Below are 22,244 nucleotides of genomic sequence, written 5' to 3'. Positions count from 1 at the left end.
AAAGAAATCTGTTGCCAAGGCTGCTGGAAAAATGGTAGGATCCTTCCACCGCTCCAGTAGATATCTCACTGCTGATGCAATTCTCTACCTATATAAAAGCCAGGTACATCCAACGATGGAGTACTATTGCCACATCTGGGCAGGAGCAACTAGCAGCAGTTTATCCTGCCTTGACAGAGTTCAAAAATAGACTTCGAAATCTAGTGAGGGATGCCCTTTCCTCTTCTCTGCCACTTCTTTCTCACAGAAGAGACGTTGCGAGTCTGCTTTATCGTTATTTTCATGGCAGGTGCTCATCGTAGCTTCAATCTATGGTCCTTCTTCATCAAACTTTCATAAAAAACACTCGTCTAGCCAAAACCAATAATTTCGCACACTCTCTATCTGTGCATCTGATTGTCTTCAAGTCCAATGTAAACAAGTTTTTGATTAACCGTCCCCCTAAGTAATCCAATTTACAAAATTTCCACTAATTATGTTTACTATGCTATAATCACACTGACTAATGTATACCCATTAACCCTTATCCTCGAGTGGCTTCTCGGCCTTTATAAGTGACGACTCCTTTGTAAAAAAAAAAAAAATTTTAAATGCTATTGCAAAAAGATAAGCATTTGATTATTTCTAGTCGCCACTTTGAAAAATCACTCACAAATGCGACTGTTTCACTAGGTGTGTCAGAAACTTTGTGAAAAATATTGAATAATTCAACCCCCTGGCTTTCCAAGCTTATAACTACTCGGAAAATGCAATTCAAACCCTAATTTTTTTCTTTTCAATTAAAGAAGCAAGGACCAAGGTTTCATTTAAAAAACAAAAAAAACAAAACAATGTAATTAAAAAAAAAAAAAAGGTTTTAAACTTCGGACTTTACAGGTAACTTTCTAAAAACACTTCCTTTTTTTTGTTTTAAATTTGAATATATTATTTATTGATCTTTTATCTTCAATTTGTGATATATAACACTTTGGTGAGTAAATTAATTATTTACTTTTTAATAGACATTTCAAAATGGGGGGGGCGTGAATTTAAAAAAAAACGTTTATCTAAAATATTATATTCGGTTTATTGGAAAGAGCATAAAATTTCACATTGACCCTAAAAATTGAATCAATAGAAAAATTTTGATAGATTTTTAAAGTTTAAAAATTGAAAAATACTGAACTCGTAAAATTGAATTAATTTCATTACTATTTTTTAAAAAATAAAAAAAATATTTCTATTACTTTTAAAACAACTTTAATAGTTTATTTTTGAAGTATTATCCATAAAGAAAATAAACAACCCACTTTTAAAAGAGAAATTATGAGTTCTTTATATTTCATTCGCAGTTTCGTGTTAGGGGTGTCAAAAATTCCTACAAAAATTCTGATACACCTAGCATTGTATTGGCTTATAAAGCGTAAAATATGCGTATTTCAATTCAAATTTCAAACAACACAATCTAACTAATTTACTAAACGTGTGCCATGGATTCGAAGACATCATGTTGAAGAAAAACACACGGACGCTATTTTTACTATATTTCTATTCATTTGAACACCATGCGACAAAGAAAAGAAAAAAAAATCCTGAAGATGTTGTATAACGTTGAAAAATTGAATAATTCGACCTCCTACCTTTCCAAGCTGATAACTACTTGAAAAATGTAATTCAAACCCTAATTTTTTTTTTCAATTAAAGGAGCAAAGACCAAATTTTAAAAGAATAACAGGCTTAATAACAAATTATGCAATGTTTATGTTGCATGAGGGACTACTAAGAGTTTCCACCGTCTATTTTTATATTTTATTCACAGTTTCGTGTTAGGGGTGTCAAAAATTCCTAAAAAAATTCTGATACACGTACTGTTTCACTCGCAAATGTAAAGCCCTGCAGAGTCCTGTTGGTTTCATATCTATATAATATTTTGGTTGTTTCCTCTTTTACATTTTGAAAAAGGCTAAATACAATTTTTGGAAGCCAAACTGCTTCAAAAAAAGCCAAATACATAAAATTTGGCTTCAAAAACGCCAACCTGGCTACTCTGGACAAAAAATATCAGTGACCTTCCTTTGATGTAGCCTCATTTTGGAATATCATAATATATGATCACTGTTGTAAGGGTATGAGAAAGTAACTCAGTAATTTCAATGTGCAGCGAAGAAGTCAGCGAAACCTTACATAAAAAAGGGAACATTTGAAAGAAACAGGGGGGGGGGAAAAACATTGTCTGCCAAGAGGTGCCGGACTGAAGGAATATATTACAGATTGTTTCTCACAATGTAATTTTATTATTTTTATTGAACTATTTAGCACAATATTACTTTCTGAGTATTTATTAGTAATCATTAGTTTATCTTATTTGGGTCAGTTCTATATTTTAAAATACAATGGGCACTATTTTCATAGAAATTTTAATAAACTCATATTTGCTGCGTGTTATTGGTCTTTCTGACCCCCCCCCCAAACTATTTTTCTTTTTTTATGCTATCTAGAAAAAAATCAGTTTATGAAAATGTATTTGATGAGTAAATATATTTCTCATTCTGTGGACTTTCCACAGGTCGTGCTAACATTCAATATCATGAGAAGTATGGTTACTTTTTGGATCGATACGATCGATGGCAATAATGGTGTTTATGGGGGGAGGGTATTGAATAGGGTATTTTGTTGAGGGTTTTAATATGAATCATTAGCAGTTTTTTTTTTTGTTTTTTTTTTTACAAAAAATTCGTTTTTGGGGTAAAAAAAACAAAAAAATTTTCGTCAAGAGTTTGAATTCCATATAAAAACGTTAATTTAATTTGAATAAAATAAAATACACATCAAGTGTGCGTGAAAGCCAAATCAGAACGTAATATTAGGAAAATGACCAAATATTTTACTTGTTTGAAATTTATAACATAAATACAGGGTGACCCAAAAAAAAAAAACCCCAAAAGCTAAATAATATGAATAATCAATCCTCATTTCAAAAATACCTTCATATAGAAACGTTGTTTTAATTTGAATAAAATAAAATACGCATCAAGTACGCTTGAAAGCCAAATCACAACGTAATATTAGGAAAATAAGCAAATATTTTACATGTTTGAAATTTATCACAAATATGTTTCGGAGGTATACTCCATCTTCAGTATATTGTTTTTTTTTCTTGTTTTCTTTCTTTTTTTTTCTCTCTATGTTGTAAAGTTGAAGAAAGAAATGTCTGTTTCTCCAACTTTACAACACGAAGAAAAAGAAAAAAAAACAACATACTGAAGATGGAGTATAGTTCTGAAATATATTTGTTATAAATTTCAAACAAGTAAAATATTTATTTTCATAATATTACGTTGTGATTTGGCTTTCAAGTGCACTTGATGCGTATTTTATTTTTAAGAAAATTTTTTTTTTTTTTTTAGAAGTGAAATATGATTATATGACGTGTTATTCACTCGACCACGATGAAGCCCTCCGATGATATTGCGGGTATAGGAACAAAGACAACTTGAAAGTTTCGGAAACAATGTACGATAGGGTGCAGAGCTGAAGTGCGGCGTCAACCGGAACGTCAGGGTATGCACCTGGACAAAGTATGTTTTTTGCTGGGGTTTTTTTTTTTTTTCGAAACTTTTTCTTTGATCAACAGTAGTTAAAAAGAAAAAAAGAAAAAATCGGAAAAATAAAGAGAAAAAAGGTAAAAAAGGAAAAAAGAAAAGGAAAAAGAAAAAGAAAAAAGGAAAAAGAAAAAAGGAAAAAGAAAAAAGGAAAAAGAAAAAAGGAAAAAGAAAAAAAGGAAAAAGAAAAAAAAACAAATAAAACAATGGAAGTGAAAGGAAAAAGGTTAGTTGTTATTTATATTTGTTTTGAAATGTTGAATCTTTTTTTTTTTTTTTTTTTTTTTTTTAAACCAAAACCAATTAGAATCAGGTCACATGAATTAGAGGTAGTGAAATTATGGGGATATTGAATAAAGAGATTAATGGATTTTAATTGAAGAGAAAGAAATAAGATAGATGGATAAAGAGAGGCCGGGAGAGATGGGCCGAGAGAGGCCGGGAGAGAGAGGGGCCGAGAGAGGCCGGGAGAGAGAGGGGCCGAGAGAGGCCGGGAGAGAGAGGGGCCGAGCGAGAGAGGGGCCGAGAGAGAGAGGGGCCGAGAGAGGCCGGGAGAGAGAGGGGCCGAGAGAGGCCGGGAGAGAGAGGGGCCGAGAGAGGCCGGGAGAGAGAGAGGCCGGGGGAGGCCGGGAGAGAGAGGGGCCGAGAGAGGCCGGGAGAGAGAGGCCGGGAGAGAGGGGCCGAGAGAGGCCGGGAGAGAAGGGCCGAGAGAGGCCGGGAGAGAGGGATCGAGAGAGGCCGGGAGAGAGGGATCGAGCGAGGCCGGGAGAGATGGATCATGAGAGGCCGGGAGAGATGGGTCGAGAGAGGCCGGGAGAGATGGATCAAGAGAGGTCGGGAGAGATGGATCAAGAGAGGTCGGGAGAGATGGATCAAGAGAGGTCGGGAGAGATGGATCAAGAGAGGTCGGGAGAGATGGATCAAGAGAGGTCGGGAGAGATGGATCAAGAGAGGTCGGGAGAGATGGATCATGAGAGGCCGGGAGAGATGGATCATGAGAGGCCGGGAGAGATGGGTCGAGAGAGGTCGGGAGAGATGGATCAAGAGAGGTCGGGAGAGATGGATCATGAGAGGCCGGGAGAGATGGGTCGAGAGAGGTCGGGAGAGATGGATCAAGAGAGGTCGGGAGAGATGGATCAAGAGAGGTCGGGAGAGATGGATCATGAGAGGTCGGGAGAGATGGGTCATGAGAGGCCGGGAGAGATGGGTCGAGAGAGGTCGGGAGAGATGGATCAAGAGAGGTCGGGAGAGATGGATCAAGAGAGGTCGGGAGAGATGGATCAAGAGAGGTCGGGAGAGATGGATCAAGAGAGGTCGGGAGAGATGGATCAAGAGAGGCCGGGAGAGATGGGTCGAGAGAGGTCGGGAGAGATGGATCATGAGAGGCCGGGAGAGATGGGTCGAGAGAGGCCGGGAGAGATGGGTCGAGAGAGGTCGGGAGAGATGGATCAAGAGAGGTCGGGAGAGATGGATCAAGAGAGGTCGGGAGAGATGGATCAAGAGAGGTCGGGAGAGATGGATCAAGAGAGGTCGGGAGAGATGGATCAAGAGAGGTCGGGAGAGATGGATCAAGAGAAATTGAGACAGAGAAACCAGAGAAGAGACAGGGAAAGAGAGAAGGAAAAAGAGGAGAGAGATTGAGAAAAAGAGAGGGGGTTGAGAAAGAGATTGAAGATGAGAGAGATTGAGAATGAGAGACTTTAAAGGATTAGATTCTCAAATATTATGAAAATTCGGGTTTTAGATGCATTAATAAAGGTGAAATTAGCAAAAATCAAATAAAAAATAGTATGTCGTCGACAAGTTTAATTTTTTTAACTGGCCTCATATTCTAGTTCGTTTTTTTTTCTTTAAATAAGTATTTTGTTGTTGTGTAAAGATAATTTTATATATATGTGGACAACAACGATTGCCAAAATATACAGATTTCCTGGAAATTTCTGATTCGTCAATTAAGTACACCTAGACTGCCTATAGCAGACCTCATACAATTAAATGGTATGTACAAGTCAAAGGTGAAAACTTATAGGGCCCCATGGTTGTGAAAGCCGGTTTATAATTTTTTGTTTTTATAAGTTTCCGATTATTTTTTTTGGTACTTGTACAGTTTAATCAAGACATTAAAAAATGAAATTATCGAAAAAAAAAAAAAGGTTATATTGTACGTATCTGTTATGGAATGAAGTTCTCTGCAAAAAAATTTTCACTTAATTTCATCAAGTATTTTTTTTTTTTTTACAGTGAAAAAACGATTTGTTATGATACCGAGCAAAAGGTTTAATTTTTAGGAAGAAAAACTAGTATTAAAGATGGGGAGGGAGTGTTGGCGTTTTAACTGGAGTTATCTCCCCGTGGCGTTTTTAAATAATCAAAACAAAAATAAAAAAATTCAAAAATGTCTATCTTCAACGTGCTGTCATAAAAACATGTTTTTCCACTGTAAAAAAAAAAAAAAAAAAAACTACTCGATCAAATTAAGTGAAACTTTTTTCCCAGAGATCTTCAGTTCAAAACGGATACGTACAATATAACCTTTTTTCGATATTTTCATTTTTTAATGTCTTCATTAAACTGTACGAGTACCCTTTTTTGTGGTTGAAAAATTAAAATGTAAAGTTAATCTCTAACATAAAAAAGATGCATTTTTATACGTGAAAAAAGTTATTGAAAGATTTGGCGCTTCTACACTATTCGGACGAAATTTTCAGAAATCATAAAACTGAATTTCACATGAAAACAATATCTACGTATTCCTCGTATTTTTAAGATGATTATATCCAAAAATTACGAAAATCGATAAGATAGAAAATTATTTATTAAAGAAAATAAAAAATAGAGTTTGATGAAAACGATCGGAAGATACAAGAGAGTTCAAAAGGGATATAATTTTCCGTTTCGATTTAAACAAGATGGAGGCAATTTTTTACCTGCTAACACGATTAAAGTTGTTTTTTTTTAATAATTCAGTAATTTTCAGGTAATTTTGTATGCCATAATTTGGAAGCTACCATTGTAACTTATTTCCAATGCCCCCCCCCCCATGGGACAGAGTTAGACACTAGGGGCGTTTTTTAACGTGGAGAAAAAGGTACAAAAATAAAAAAAAAATTGTCTCAGTCGTGAAGTACTGCTCCTCCACCGAAAGAGAACAAGAAATGGAAGTGCAGCATCTGAAGAACAGATACTACACTTTGATCTTGGCCAAATGTGTAACTTGTTAGAATTGACAAAAAAAACAGGGTTTTTTTTATCTGCGACTTTTATTAATTTATTACTTGCAATAACCCTTATCCCTGAGTGGCTCCTGGGCCTTGATAAGTGGTGATCACTGTGTAAAAAAAAAAGAAAAAAAAAATTAATTGCAGACTATTATCCTCATTTTTAGTTGTTGTTTCACCGCGTTTCGACCAACCATTCCTCTGGCCTTCATCAGGTGATTACATGGCGCAGTGGTTAAAGGCGTTGAATCGCTATGGTTCCATGTGAGCATTGTCTGAAGATAGCGGTTTCAATCCTACCCAAAGCCGGCCAGAGGATTACTTGGCCAAAACGTGGTGAGACGACAACAACTATGGAAGGCAGTGGTTGTTGAGTTAGCAGTTAGGAGATTCGGAGTTCCTATCCCGTCGTGGTTAACACCTGACGAAGGCCAAAAGAATAGTTGGCCGAAACGTTGTAAAACAACAGTTAAAAAAGATGAGGATAATAGTCCGCAATAAATGAATAAATAATACTCATCGCAATAATGAATTGCAATTAATTAAAATAATATATACTGTGACTTTTAATTTCGAAAGAGATAAAGTCTAAAAATATGGAGACAGACAGACATAGTGAGTTTTATAAATTAGATTCCAGAAAATGTCTAAACGCAAATGTTTAAAGCTGAATCCATGATTCTGTTTAGTCTCGAAAGACAAAGGATACCCCCTGTAAGGGCAGTAGCGCATGTAATTGGGAGGCAGGGGTTGCACAATCTCCAACCACACGTCTCCTGAATCGGCACTGTTTGAGTCCAGTGGCAAGGAGAAGTCCAGGACGACTGGAAACAATGCTGAGATAAGCGGAGAGCACATACAGCACCTGGAAGTCCCAAATGGTCATCCATTTAGTACTGACCAGATTCAACGTTGCTTAACTTTGGTGATCCAACGGGAACAGGTGTGTCAACATGATTATGCCGGATATAGGGAATTGACATTCCAATATTTTTCCGATTTTTGTGTACAGTTTATCGATTCTGTTCTAAATTATTTATTCCGGTACAATTATCAATTTTTTTTTAATTTCTAAATATATAATTATATTTTTGTTTGTTTGTTATTTTTTGGCTGGATTACTGAAAAAAAAAAAAAAAAAAAAAAAAAAAAATACACCCGTGGGGATGATCTATATATTTTACTGGTGATTTATAAAAAAAAAAAAAAAATCCATAAACATTTATCATTTCATTAGAGAAAAAAAAAAAAAAAAAAAAAAACCGATACAAAGATCTTTTTTCTTAGTATTGGATAAATAAGCACAAATTTTTCCGATTCCAATACCGATTCTGATACAAAAAAAAAAAAAAAAAAATCCCAATTTTTTAAATTTCAGATTCCGGTTAACTGTCCTAGCACAAATTTATATAGATAGCTATCTCATTGTAAAATATTTTTAGTGAATTATTTTTTAAATATGAGGTCAGGTTAAAAAAAAATTAATTGGAAAATCAAATCCTGTTATGGGTAAGTGTTGTGAGGAACCGCCCTGTGAATGGACTCAACCACTGTCCGTATATACTGGGACTCTGAACGATCCAGGATAGGGCCCTAGTTCCGGAGTTAACCCCGCATGCTCAGTGGAACGAAAACACTCTTTTCACTCTGTAACCCTTTGTTTGTCTTTTATTAATAGACACTGTCCTCGAGTGTCTAATGGCCTCTCTGTACAGGGGTTTGCTAAAACAACCTGGTATGAGGATACTTTTTCCATAGAAGTAAACCCTGACTAAATATTCACAATCACATAGTATTCGCTGCCCAAATAAGATCTCCTTACTATGGCTAACAAAGATTAGCTTTTACGAGGAATAGTGCACCTTCTCCAAGTGATGTCACCTCAAGTAATAGCACAAAGCTGGATACTCCACCAGACTAGATAAATTCTTGTCCTGGAATCCAGTAAGACCAAGAGACCAAAATAAAAGATATACTACAACATATAAAAATGGTTAATTAGGGAGAGGAAATCTATGTTCTCAATTTCTTTACTAACTCAGTGTTTGAGAGATAAAGAACTTTAATGGAACATTCGAATATCTATGTATCTCATATAGACTTCAAGTGTTAGCCCCAGGTAGTGGGCCCCTTGACTTCTGAGCACTTCGACTGAAGTAAAATAAAATTGTTTTGTTTTTATTGTGGCTTTATTATACCAAGCCATAACACTGGCAATACGAGGATTCGAGGAAGATTTTTTTTTTTCTCGTGGTAAACCAAAGGAAAAAAATAACTCTGTTAATTGACTTTAAAAAAAAAATTTTTTTAATTAACAGGGTAAAATCCAATTCCCTGGGAGGGAAAAAAAAACAGAAAAAAAAAAAAAAAAAACAGAACAACCGCGTTCCACAGAGCAAGCAAGGTTAACTCCAGAACTAGAGCCCTACCCGGGATCGTTAAGAGATCCGGTATATATGGACGGTGGTTGAGTCCATACAAAGGGTGATTCTTCACAACAGTCAAAAAAAAAAAAAAAAGAAAAAAAGAATTTGCATTAGAAAAAGGTGTAAACGCATGCATAAAATCCAGCTCACCGCCGTCGGCATTTGGATATAAACCGAATTGTGTGGAAGAATTTTCGGAATTTTTTCAGCACCGACTTCGATCTGCAATCAATCAGAGTCTTACAATGACTTATTAGCAATGTTCTAAGATGAATTCGCACAACAGTGGTTCCGAACCTGTGATCCCCAAGCATACATAAGGGAAGGAAGGGAGTAAGGTCTCTGCAAGGAATACATAAGTTTCCGTAGCAATTATTATGTTATTACCTTCGCCACCAAGGTTATTATTGCGGTCGAGATTGTTTGTTTGTGTACAGCTTAACATCCACATTGCTTGACCAATTGTCACTAGACTTGGTCAAAATACCGATCATGATTTTGTTGCCTAAATTTGCATCTGCTCTGGTGGAATTAAGAACAGCATTAATTGCTGCAGAAGATGCTAACGTCATTGGAAACGATTTTGAGCAGACATTTTTATTCTTGCCAGAGATGGGGAGCGATAGTATTTGACACGACATAACCCATTCACAATCCACAGATGTATCAATTAGACTAATCATGCCCTATACATTACCAATTACGAAGCCAGTGTACATTTTAAGATAGATGTGCAATAGAAAACTGAACACCTCTCTAAAAATAAAAACATTTTTAGGATGAGTGTGTTCTAAAATGCCCGCTTCCTAGAAATGTGCAAAGAATACAATGGATTTAATTTTGGGATATCTAGGCAAACGTTACTTTTTGTGATAACATCCGTTCTCTTCATCACAAGTAGTGGAGACTCACTACTTGGCCCATACTGTAATCAATGAAGTCACTCAAAATTTTGGCAGAATTTCAATTTCTGATATTATACAAATGCCTTTGATAACAATAAACGTCATGGTAAAATTTCATTTGATAACTAATCGCCACAGTAAAATTTCATTTGATAACAATAATCGTCACGGTAAAATTTAATTTGATAACAATAATCGTCACGGTAAAATTTAATTTGATAACAATAATCGTCATGGTAAAATTTAATTTGATAACAATAATCGTCATGGTAAAATTTCATTTGATAACAATAATCGTCATGGTAAAATTTCATTTGATAACAATAAACGTCACAGTAAAATTTCATTTTATAACAATAAACGTCACGGTAAAATTTCATTTGATAACAATAATCATCACGGTAAAATTTCATTTTATAACAATAATCATCACGGTAAAATTTCATTCGATAACAATAATCATCACGGTAAAATTTAATTCGATAACAATAAACGTCACGATAAAATTTCATTTTATAACAATAATCGTCACGGTAAAATTTCATTTTATAACAATAATCGTCACGGTAAAATTTCATTCGATAACAATAATCATCACGGTAAAATTTAATTCGATAACAATAATCATCACGGTAAAATTTCATTTGATAACAATAATCGTCACGGTAAAATTTCATTTGATAACAATAATCGTCACGGTAAAATTTCATTTGATAACAATAATCGTCATGGTAAAATTTAATTTGATAACAATAATCGTCATGGTAAAATTTAATTTGATAACAATAAACGTCATGGTAAAATTTCATTTGATAACAATAATCGTCATGGTAAAATTTAATTTGATAACAATAATCGTCATGGTAAAATTTCATTTGATAACAATAATCGTCATGGTATAATTTAATTTGATAACAATAATCGTCATGGTAAAATTTCATTTGATAACAATAATCGTCATGGTAAAATTTAATTTGATAACAATAAACGTCACGGTAAAATTTCATTTTATAACAATAATCATCACGGTAAAATTTCATTTGATAACAATAATCGTCACGGTAAAATTTCATTTTATAACAATAATCGTCACGGTAAAATTTAATTCGATAACAATAATCGTCACGATAAAATTTAATTCGATAACAATAAACGTCACGAAAAAATTTCATTTGATAACAATAAATGTCACGGTAAAATTTCATTTTATAACAATAAACATCACGGTAAAATTTCATTTGATAACAATAATCGTCATGGTAAAATTTCATTTGATAACAATAAACGTCACAGTAAAATTTCATTTTATAACAATAAACGTCACGGTAAAATTTCATTTGATAACAATAATCATCACGGTAAAATTTCATTTTATAACAATAAACATCACGGTAAAATTTCATTTGATAACAATAAACATCACGGTAAAATTTCATTTTATAACAATAATCATCACGGTAAAATTTAATTCGATAACAATAATCATCACGGTAAAATTTAATTCGATAACAATAAACGTCACGATAAAATTTCATTTTATAACAATAATCGTCACGGTAAAATTTCATTTTATAACAATAATCGTCACGGTAAAATTTAATTCGATAACAATAATCATCATGGTAAAATTTAATTCGATAACAATAATCATCACGGTAAAATTTCATTTGATAACAATAATCGTCACGGTAAAATTTCATTTGATAACAATAATCGTCACGGTAAAATTTCATTTGATAACAATAATCGTCATGGTAAAATTTAATTTGATAACAATAATCGTCATGGTAAAATTTCATTTGATAACAATAATCGTCACGGTAAAATTTCATTTGATAACAATAATCGTCATGGTAAAATTTCATTTGATAACAATAAACATCACGGTAAAATTTCATTTGATAACAATAATCGTCACGGTAAAATTTCATTTTATAACAATAATCGTCACGGTAAAATTTAATTCGATAACAATAATCGTCACGATAAAATTTCATTCGATAACAATAAACGTCACGATAAAATTTCATTTGATAACAATAAACGTCACGATAAAATTTCATTTGATAACAATAATCGTCACGGTAAAATTTAATTCGATAACAATAAACATCACGATAATATTTCATTTTATAACAATAATCGTCACGGTAAAATTTCATTTGATAACAATAATCGTCACGGTAAAATTTAATTTGATAACAATAATCGTCACGGTAAAATTTCATTCGATAACAATAATCGCCACAGTAAAATTTCATTTGATAACAATAATCGTCACGGTAAAATTTAATTTGATAACAATAATCGTCACGGTAAAATTTAATTCGATAACAATAATCGTCACGGTAAAATTTAATTCGATAACAATAAACGTCACGATAAAATTTCATTTTATAACAATAATCGTCACGGTAAAATTTAATTTGATAACAATAATCGTCACGGTAAAATTTCATTTGATAACAATAAACGTCACGGTAAAATTTCATTTGATAACAATAATCGTCATGGTAAAATTTCATTTGATAACAATAAACGTCATGGTAAAATTTCATTTGATAACAATAAACGTCACGGTAAAATTTAATTTGATAACAATAAACGTCACGGTAAAATTTAATTTGATAACAATAATCGTCACGGTAAAATTTCATTTGATAACAATAAACGTCACGGTAAAATTTCATTTGATAACAATAAACGTCACGGTAAAATTTCATTTGATAACCTTACCACCATGCAAAATGCCTGATCAGATAGATAATTTTTTGAGTTATCAACGTTTCCATGACTCTGCAACTACTTCATGCAATATGGAGGAAGTAAGGCCTAGATGAAACTTTTGCTCATCCTTACGTTGTCGGCAGAGGTATGCATTTCCATTAATGTTTTTGATGCTGCTATCAATAAGGTTTCAAAATTTTTTTGCATACATGGCTTATATATTCAATAAAATGTCCAACCTTTTTTCTCCACAGCAAATTAATAAAAGTTTCCTTTAATCGGGGAGAGGGGGGGGGGAACACAGCAATATTAATAATTTAATTTTCTGTGACTACAGAGTAGTTCTTGGCCTTCAGGCTAGGATCAAAGTATAGTATCTGTTCTTGATCAGATAAGAAGAAATGCTTTTTGACTGGAGCAAATAAATTTTTATTCCATCCAGAGTGCCACCTTTCTGGATAACTAAATATTCTCTACCTCCAAAATATTGACCTGGTGTCTAACAGGTTTATCTTGGACATTGACAAGACAGCAAGAAGCAACATGCAACTCGGAAACGCATATGTGAACACCTTCTTCGTATTGCAGAGTCACTAAATGTAACGTTGTCCTGGAACCGACACATTGTAGCTTCAGTCGCAAAGACATTTATTTTCTCTATCTCCCACCATGCGTGACTTCTTGTTATGGCTGTAACATCTCTTGTGTGATCGCCATCTTGAATGCCTCTAACATGATCTTGAATGTTCTCCCTATCTCTAACGTTATCTCTTTTTTTTTTAAGTATTTATTTTCCCAAACAGTGGCGTCATTTTGCATATATTTGCAAACTCATGTAGAAGCAAGAACACAGGATCGGATCAGCATCTTGATTCACCATGCTCAACTGACCACCGCGTCGTTTCTTCCAACCCTGGAGTGGGGATGGGTTGATGGTGACATAGGTGAAGTCATCTGGTTCCTATCTTTAATGCCATTTTCACAATGTTTCGGTTGATCTAACCTCCGACATTCTTCAGGTGTATCTTGTCCAATTCGGAAATGTTTCTGTTGAACTCTGGCCCATGAGCCGGGTGGTTACAGTACTGGGAAAAATCAACTGTAAAAGTGATATTCTTCTGAAAGTTGAAGGTTCAATTCTCAGAGTGGGCGACTGAAAAATACAATTGCAAATTACTTAGGACGTCTACCCAGTCATGGCTGACAGAACAAGACCACGCTACACCCCCCCCTCCCCCGTGAAGAAAATAAATTTCGTCCAAATTCCCAAGTTTGACAGAAACATTTCAAAGTCCGACAAGATACACCTGAAGAAGGCCGGAGGTTACATCGACCAAAACATTGTGGAAATCGCACTCACGATGAGAACAGTAGCCCGATGAACACAAATATGAATAGATTTGTCAGTTTAACAAGGGAAAACGTCATATCAAAAGGTAGAGTTTGGTTGGTTGTTTTGTTTTACGGCATATCAACCCTTTTCAGGTTATTTAATGCCGAATCTGGTGATTTTGAAGAACGATTTTTTAATATAGTATATTTGTTTTTTAAGTAGTATTCTATTCAACCAATAGTTGGGACACTAACAGGTGCTACCACTCTGACCTGGGAGCAATGGCAATTAAAGGGTGGCTCCACACTCCCTAAGGCCTGCAAGCTGGGGCCCTCACCATCGGATATAGTTTAAGGTCATAGCCAGGACCTCAAAAGGTAGAGAAGCTTTGATGAGAAGCATTAGGCTTCAAAACGCCATGGTGTAAAGAGCGTCTCTATCTCTTTATATGATGTTTTTCTTTATAGAACTTGCAATTAAATTTATGTATACCAATCCTTATTAAAGAAGTTCAATGTAATTACAGAGCATATAATGAATTACAGTAGAAAAATGTGAGCATGAAAAGTAATATGGTTAAGCTTTAACATGGAAAAGTAAAGGACTAGTTGTTAAAACTGGAAAAGAAAAGGACAAGATATTCTAGTAAAAAATATAATAAATTTATAACTTAAAATATTGCAGCATTAAGAATTTTATAATGTTATAAATTAAATTTTAAAAAAAATTCTTAATGCTGCAATATTTTAAGTTATAAATTTATTATATTTTTTACTAGAATATCTTGTCCTTTTCTTTTCCAGTTTTAACAGCTAGTCCTTTACTTTTCTATGTTTAAGCTTAACCACATTTCTTTTCATGCTCGCATTTTTAGTCGCGTGCAAGGGACTCTAAGTCGGTCGGTTTGTCGATCTGTCCGTAACACTTTTGTGCTCGGCCTTTTTGGTTAAGATCAAAGGTCTGTTGTGAATAGATGCTGTTGTTAGCTTCTTAAGCTTTTCTTGGCCTTTTGGCCAAGATCAAAGTATAGTATCTGTTCTTACTATATGCTGTACTTATGTTTGTAACTTTGTGATATAAAGTGGGGGATCACTTTTCTGTATTAATTTAATGTAAAATGATCACCCACTTTACAACCAGTCAGTCTCAAAGCCATTCAAGTCATTCTCCAGATCATTCAAGTTGTTTTTGAAGGATTCCAGTTATTTTTTAAGCATTCAAGTCATTCTTAAGGTCATTCAATTCATCCTTAAGTTCATTAAAGTCATTCTAAGTCATTTACTTTTTATTTATTTAAGTCATTTCAGCCCATTTTTCGGTCATTTTAGTTTATCTTTAAGAATTTCATGTCAATCCTACATTCACGCATTCATTACACGTGAGCACGCGACTAATGGCTATCGGCCTTGTTTAATTGTAATCCATGATTTTTGCAAGCTTCCAATAAATTCACTTGTTCTTTGTTTAATTTTAGTCTTATTTTTTGCCCCCATAAACATAACATACACATGTAATAACAATGTACGGCACTCGTCTGCTTTCAATAAAATCCCCCCAATTATCTACCTTTCATGCTTTCATTCTCTTCGTTTCACTTGTTACTTCTCTTTTCGCGAGAGCGGTGAATTGTTAGCAACAGTAGTCACTGAAACGATGTAGTTGCTATGGAAACCAGTCATAAAAAAACGTTGCTCACCTCCTTACGTTTGTTTTACGATTTTGAACACCAGTAAATGCAGCATAACTTTTGTTTCACTGAACGAAAATTGAAACTTTTTTTCCGCAATATAGCTGAAAAGGTGATCTATAAACTGTAATAATTGTTGGAAATTTGGTCGAAAAATGAGTGAGCGGTGAAGCTTTAAAGCAGTTCTAAATGACTAAAACTCCATTCATTCGGTAGTGTTTCAATGATATATATATTTATTTTATTTCGATTTTATTACATGAATAAAAAAAAAAAATTATATGAACTTTTTGTGAACGTCCAAGGCCGAGGGAAACATTTTTAAATAGAGATTAGGTCAGGAACCACTGATTTCTGATGAGATACATTCCGTTTATACCCAAAACAGATAAAAAAAAAAGATGTGACTCATAAAATTTCACATTTGTTCATTTACGCAAACAAACATACTTGACTAGTGATGTCTGATAAGAAATTATCAATTTAAAAAAATAAAATTCATATGATAAAAAAAAAAACAATCTTTTTTAGAAGGCAATTTATTTACTTACTAGCAGTTCCACCCGGCTTTGCTCGGGCCCTATATATATATATGTATGTATATCTAAACTATTAAAACAGGCTGCATTATATAGAGGAGTTACTTTGACTTTGACATATAGATGTTTGAGGTCCAGGTTTTGGACCTGTTCATCGTTCCAAGGGAAAACTTTCCTAGACAATTTTGTGGCATGCGTGGTACAAAAACCCAGGAATTTGCACTTCCATTTAGGAGGATGGACAATATAAACTCGGCAGCAATCTCCAATGGGCGTCAAGTCTGCTTTTGAATGCGTTTACCGTTTGTGCTTGTACAACTGCATCTGGAAGATCATTCCATGTGTTGACAACCCTCTGTGAGAAGGTCCCTTTGCGGACATCTAACCTAGAGTGTTTTTTTACGATTTTGAGGCTGTTTCCCCTGGTTGCGCTGTTTTTGGCGATCTGAAAAGACGGCTTCCTTGTATCATAGATTCCATAGATGTGCATATGTATATTTAAAAAAGTTGTCCAGGCAACCTACATCAAAAATTTCAAGTGTTTAGACCCAAAATTGGCAGAGAAGTTTAGTAAAGTCTGCAAAGAACAACTCTTTCAACTTTAACATCTTGGCAGCTAAATTTTCGCCCAAAAACTGATTAAAAAGCTTGCCGCATGTCTGAATACCCTTTATGTAAAATTTCAAATGTTTAGACCCAAAATTGGCTGAATAGTTTGCTAGAGACTGCAAAGGATAAATCTTTTGAACTTCGACCCCTTGGCAGCCAAATTTCTGATCAATTTTTTTTTTTTTTAACTTTGACCCCAATTTTGACCCCTTAACATTTATTGTGTTGGGCTCAAATCAAATTAAAAAGTTTGATGTTCAAAATACATCTAAAATTTCAAGTTTTTTGACCCAAAACTGGTGGAGGAGTTTGGTAGAGTTTTCAAAGGTAAAATCGTTGAACTTTGACAACTTGACAGCCAAATTTCTGGCCGAAAACCGATTTAAAAAAATTTCCCAAATCTCAATACCCCTTATGTCAAATCTCGAGTTTTTAGACTGAAAATTGACAGAGTAGTTTGGTAGGGAAATACACACACACACACACACAATTTCACTTTTATAGATATATAAATTTTATTTGCGGACTGTTAGCCTCATCTCCATAGTTATTGTTTCATGCCATTTCGACCAACTATTCCTCTGGCCTTGTTCAGGTGGTAAACCGCGACAGGATAGGAATGCTGAGTCTTCAATAGCATCCTCAGCAAACACTGCCTTCCATAGTTGTTGTTGTCTCACCACGTTTTGGCCAACTAATCCTCTGACTGACTTTGGGCAAGATTGAAACTGCTATCTTTAGACAATGTTCACCTGGATCCGTAGAGATTCAATGCCTCTATCCACTGTGCAATGGGCCCCGAATATATATATATATTTAATAATAATAATAATGACCCAATTTGTATTATTATTATTTTTTTTATTATTATTTCTCCAGATGTACTCGTCATAAAAAGGTTTTAAAAAAAAAATATATACTAATTAACCTTTATTTATTAAGGCCAAAAACCACTCGAGGATGAGATTGTCAGCTGAACAATGAACAATATTATGCCCGTCTGTGGAACACGTTTCCGCAGACCTGCTTCCCGGTTGAATACAACATAATAGCCTTCAAATCCAATGTAAGCAAGTTCTTGTTGAGTAGTCCCTATAAATAATCAAATTCTACCCCAATCTAGACCATTAACGATTACTAAACTACAACTCTACGTTCGTTCACCCTTATCCTCGAATGGCTATCAGGCCTTGATAAGTGGTGACTCCCAACTAAAAAAAAAAAAAAAAAAAAAAAAAAGAAAGATAGATGGAATGGAAAAACTTGATTATTTAAGATGGCCTGACAAGTATTTGTTAACATTGGACTTGAAGATAATCAGATCGCAGTCACCAAGGAAGCAGTTCTGCCGAAACGTGTTCCCCAGATGGGAAGTTCTTGAAAAGAAACTCTACTCATGGAAGTTCAGTTTGATTTTAGGTACACAGTGAAGGAAAGGAAAGGTCTTACTGTGAATGTTTCATAGAAAAGAAGTAGAGATTGAACATACTTTTAACCTATCCGAGTAGCAGCAAAATCTCACCCCTTCTACTGTAGAGGTCTCCACATGCGGGAAAACTTTCTATTCGGATACCTTCTCTGCTCGGACCGGCTAGCCTTTGGAATTCCCTCCCCGCTCCCAACTGTAGCAACATGCAGTAATTTAAATGTAATATGAACAAACATCTTGCTGCACACTTCCCCACTCAGGATTCCCCCTATAAACCTGGTCTGTAACCAATCGCAGTATCCCCTTAAGTTTTAGTGGTAATATATTTTGTTTGTGGAGAATTAAAATAACAAATTAAAAAAAAATTAATAAAAAAAGTTGATTTAAAAAAATTAATAAAAAATGCGAAATTCAATTTTAGTGATAATGTATTTTTGTGGGAGGGGGGGGGTGAATTAAAAAAAAATTAAAAAGAGAAATTAATTTTTTTTTTTTAAATTGATAAAAATTTCTTTTTTTAAATTAACAAAAAAAAGATTAATTACAAAAAATGCAGCATTGAATAATAAAAAAAAAACTCAAGAAATATAGAACATTCTAAACACGGAAAGTTTTATATAATTTAATACAAATTCATTATTGAGATGGGTATTATTTATTAATCTTTATTTATTGCAGTTTTTTTATCCTCATCTTTTTCCTAGTTGTTTCACGATGTTTCGGCCAACTATTCTCTATCTATATAAAAGCCAAGTACGTCCAAGGATTGAATACTGCTGCCATATCTGTGCAGGAGCTGTTAAAAACAGCCTATCCTGCCTTGACAGAGTACAAAATAGACTTCGTGGCTTAGTGAGGGATGCCGTTTTCTCTACCCTGCAACCTCTCTCCCACAAAAGAGACGTTGCGAGCCTATCCTTGTTTTATCGTTATTTCCATGGCAGGTGCTCGTCTGAAATCCAATCTTTGGTCCCCCCTCGCCAATCTTTCATGAAAAACACCCGTCTAGCTGAATCCACTGTGAAAAATTTCCCCCACTCTTTATCTGTGCCTAAGTCAAAACGTGGATTCCATGAACAAAGCTTCTTTCTTAGAACTGCACGCCTGTGGAACTCTGTTCCGTCTGCCTGCTTCCCACCTGACTACAACTTGGATGTGTTCAAGTCCAACGTTAACAAATTCCTAATGAACCGCCCCCTTAAGTAAACACTTCATCAAATCTCCACACTAACGTAATGTACTTGCAATAACCCTTATCCCTGAGTGGCTTCCGGGCCTTGATAAATGGTGACCACCGTGTAAAAAAAAAAAAAAAAAAAACACCTGACGAAGGCCAGAGGAATAGTTGGCCGAAACGTCATGAAACAACTAATAAAAGATGAGGATAATTGTCCGCAATAAATAAAAATTAACGAGATTTTTTTTTTTTTTTAAATCTACCTTACAGGCTGACTTGCAAAATATTCTGTAGAATTTGGGAAAGAATGATGAACAGGTCTAATAGACAGTATATCTATCGTATATTAACGAGCTCATATATAATTTACATATACCACAACCTGGCACTGCCCAGTGCTGGCTAATATCGCAGAGAATCAGTGAATCTATTGACAAAGGTTTCGTTTCTAGAGCAAAGCATCTCAACATATCAAAAGCCTTTTATAGGGGTCGGCGTAAACTTTGCTAGCTACGGAACAGATAGAAATGTTCTGCCAACCATCAAATTCTTCCTGATATGTTTTTAAAAGTAGTTGTTGATGGGCAGAAGTTTGAAGCGCATAGCATCAATGCTGGCAATGGTCAATTCTGAGCCCAACCCTCTCCATGATCTTCATCAACAATCCCCAAATCACATTCAAAGACCATCTGACATTTATTCAGATGGCCCAACCATCTATGGCAACACTACAGAGATCATTAACAATCAACACCCTTCCGATTCTTTCTCCTCCAACCTGGAACAAAAAGTGCAATGGGGAAAAGGTGGCTGGTTATTTTTAATTTATTTAAAGAGATAGTTTCTCTACTTTAACCAACAATTGACGACATCTAGATGACTTCATCTATGAAATCATCGACCCAGTACCACCACCAGGCTGGAAGAAACGTTTAGTGGCTAATGTTTTTAAAATTTTTTAAAAGGACGGTTAAATTCCTGAGAAGAATTAAATGTTTTTTAATATACCATAACCATTTTTTTTTTTTTCTAAATTACATTTTCACCCCAAACAAGGCACAGAGCCACTTTTATGTAGGGAGCTACTATCAGGAACATACGTTGCAGGGATACTATGTAGGGAGTTGAGCAGCAAGATGTCCATTTACATTATACTTGAACTTCTGCATGTCAGTAAAGTAAGGGAAGCAGGAACCTGGGAGGGAATTCCAAAGTTTAGCAATTCTAAGGAAGAAACTGTGAAGGGGTGGGATTTTGCTGCTTGTTGGGTTTGTCGGGGGAGTTCACGTCGAGGGGGTACAAGGGCTTGTAGTTCGTTGGAGCACCTACCATTAAAATACTTCTAAAAAGGGGCAGAGGGATGCAAGATTTCATTGATGAAACAGCGGTTGAAGCCTAGCTGATAGTACGGGACTAGACTCAGAACAACGAAGCAGGATGCTGAACTGATTCTACATGCTCACATTTACAGGGTCCGTCATTGGAACCACAAATGGCTTACGGTTATACCAGAAGCAACCTTGGATCACTGCGCCTAATCAGCTATTTTTTAGGACACGTGATAGACTTGTTGTAAAGAGCCGACCCAACCGATCCAGAGTAAATATCACAAATATAACCAAATGAAATGAATGGTTCTTTTCGTTGAAGAAAGCTTTGATAAACTTCTGGGACTGACCTTTACTCCAGACCTGACGTGGAAGACTTGCATCAAATCCATTGCCAAGGTCGTTGGAAAAATGGTCGATCATTCTACCAATCCAAAAAATATCCCACTTTTGGCAAAATTCTCCAAAATCAAGGATCCCCTTCCTAGGGGCTAATACTTGGTCTCTACATGAGATACGTAGTTATTTGAATGTTCCATTAAATATCATTTACATCTCAAATGTTGAGTTTCTATTTAATTTGCCTCCCCACGAGGGCAGATTTAGATACCAGGGTCGTTTTTTAACATGGAGAAAAGGAACAAAAATTAGAAATTGTCTCGGTCGTGAAGGATTTCTTCTCCATTGACAAAGAACAAAAAATTGCAGTGTTGTAGCGTCTGAAGAACGGACGGTATTTATTTGCTTCTCCACAAAAGAAAATTAGACACAAGGTTGTTTATGTCGGGGAAAACCAGCCCCCTCCCCCCAAAAAGGGGGCACTCTGGCAGTATCCCCCAAAAATAGTAATTGTCTCAGTATAAAGCGTTTCCCCTACACTGACCAAACACCAATTAATTTAAGTGATGCATTAGAACAGCAACTACACTTTGAGGTATTTATTTGCTCCCCCACTGAGCAAATTAGGCACAAGGCCGATTTTTAATGTGAGGAGAGAAGGGGAAATGGGGACCAACTCCCCGGGGAGGAGGGGAGCTGGATAGTGACAATTAGTATGAAGGGTTGCCCCTACATTGACCAAGGTCTTATATGTGGGGTTACCCCCACATATGGTCTTTGCTTGCAGTATCTGCCGGAACAGATACTACACTTTAATCCTGGCCCGAAGGCCAAGAAGTCTCAACTGTTGAGTTAGTAAAGAAATTAATATTATTAACTTTCCTCTCCCCAATCGATCATTTAAATATTTTATAATATACGATAATTTGTGGTCTCTTGGTCTTAC

General features: G+C 35.0%; 1 protein-coding gene and 2 pseudogenes across 1 annotated transcript in view; 2 read left to right on the top strand and 1 right to left on the bottom strand.

Annotated features, from left to right (window-relative positions):
- Nucleotides 1–22,244, bottom strand: part of LOC145270911 (uncharacterized) — a 317,731-nt gene that overhangs the window by 142,102 nt on the left and 153,385 nt on the right. Inside the window, exon 3 of the mRNA XM_080126463.1 lies at nt 9,376–9,447. Coding sequence (XP_079982589.1) covers nt 9,376–9,447 — 72 coding nt within the window. The remainder of the gene's footprint in view (nt 1–9,375; nt 9,448–22,244) is intronic.
- On the top strand, nt 13,195–13,362 carry LOC145271803 (U2 spliceosomal RNA; annotated as a pseudogene).
- Nucleotides 15,184–15,320, top strand: LOC145271775 (U2 spliceosomal RNA; annotated as a pseudogene).

This window comes from Euprymna scolopes, chromosome 46 (genome assembly GCF_053919585.1).
Source record: "Euprymna scolopes isolate OS-2025 chromosome 46, ASM5391958v1, whole genome shotgun sequence".
NCBI classification, from domain to species: domain Eukaryota; kingdom Metazoa; phylum Mollusca; class Cephalopoda; order Sepiida; family Sepiolidae; genus Euprymna; species Euprymna scolopes.
This window is presented reverse-complemented; position numbering and strand designations above follow the sequence as displayed.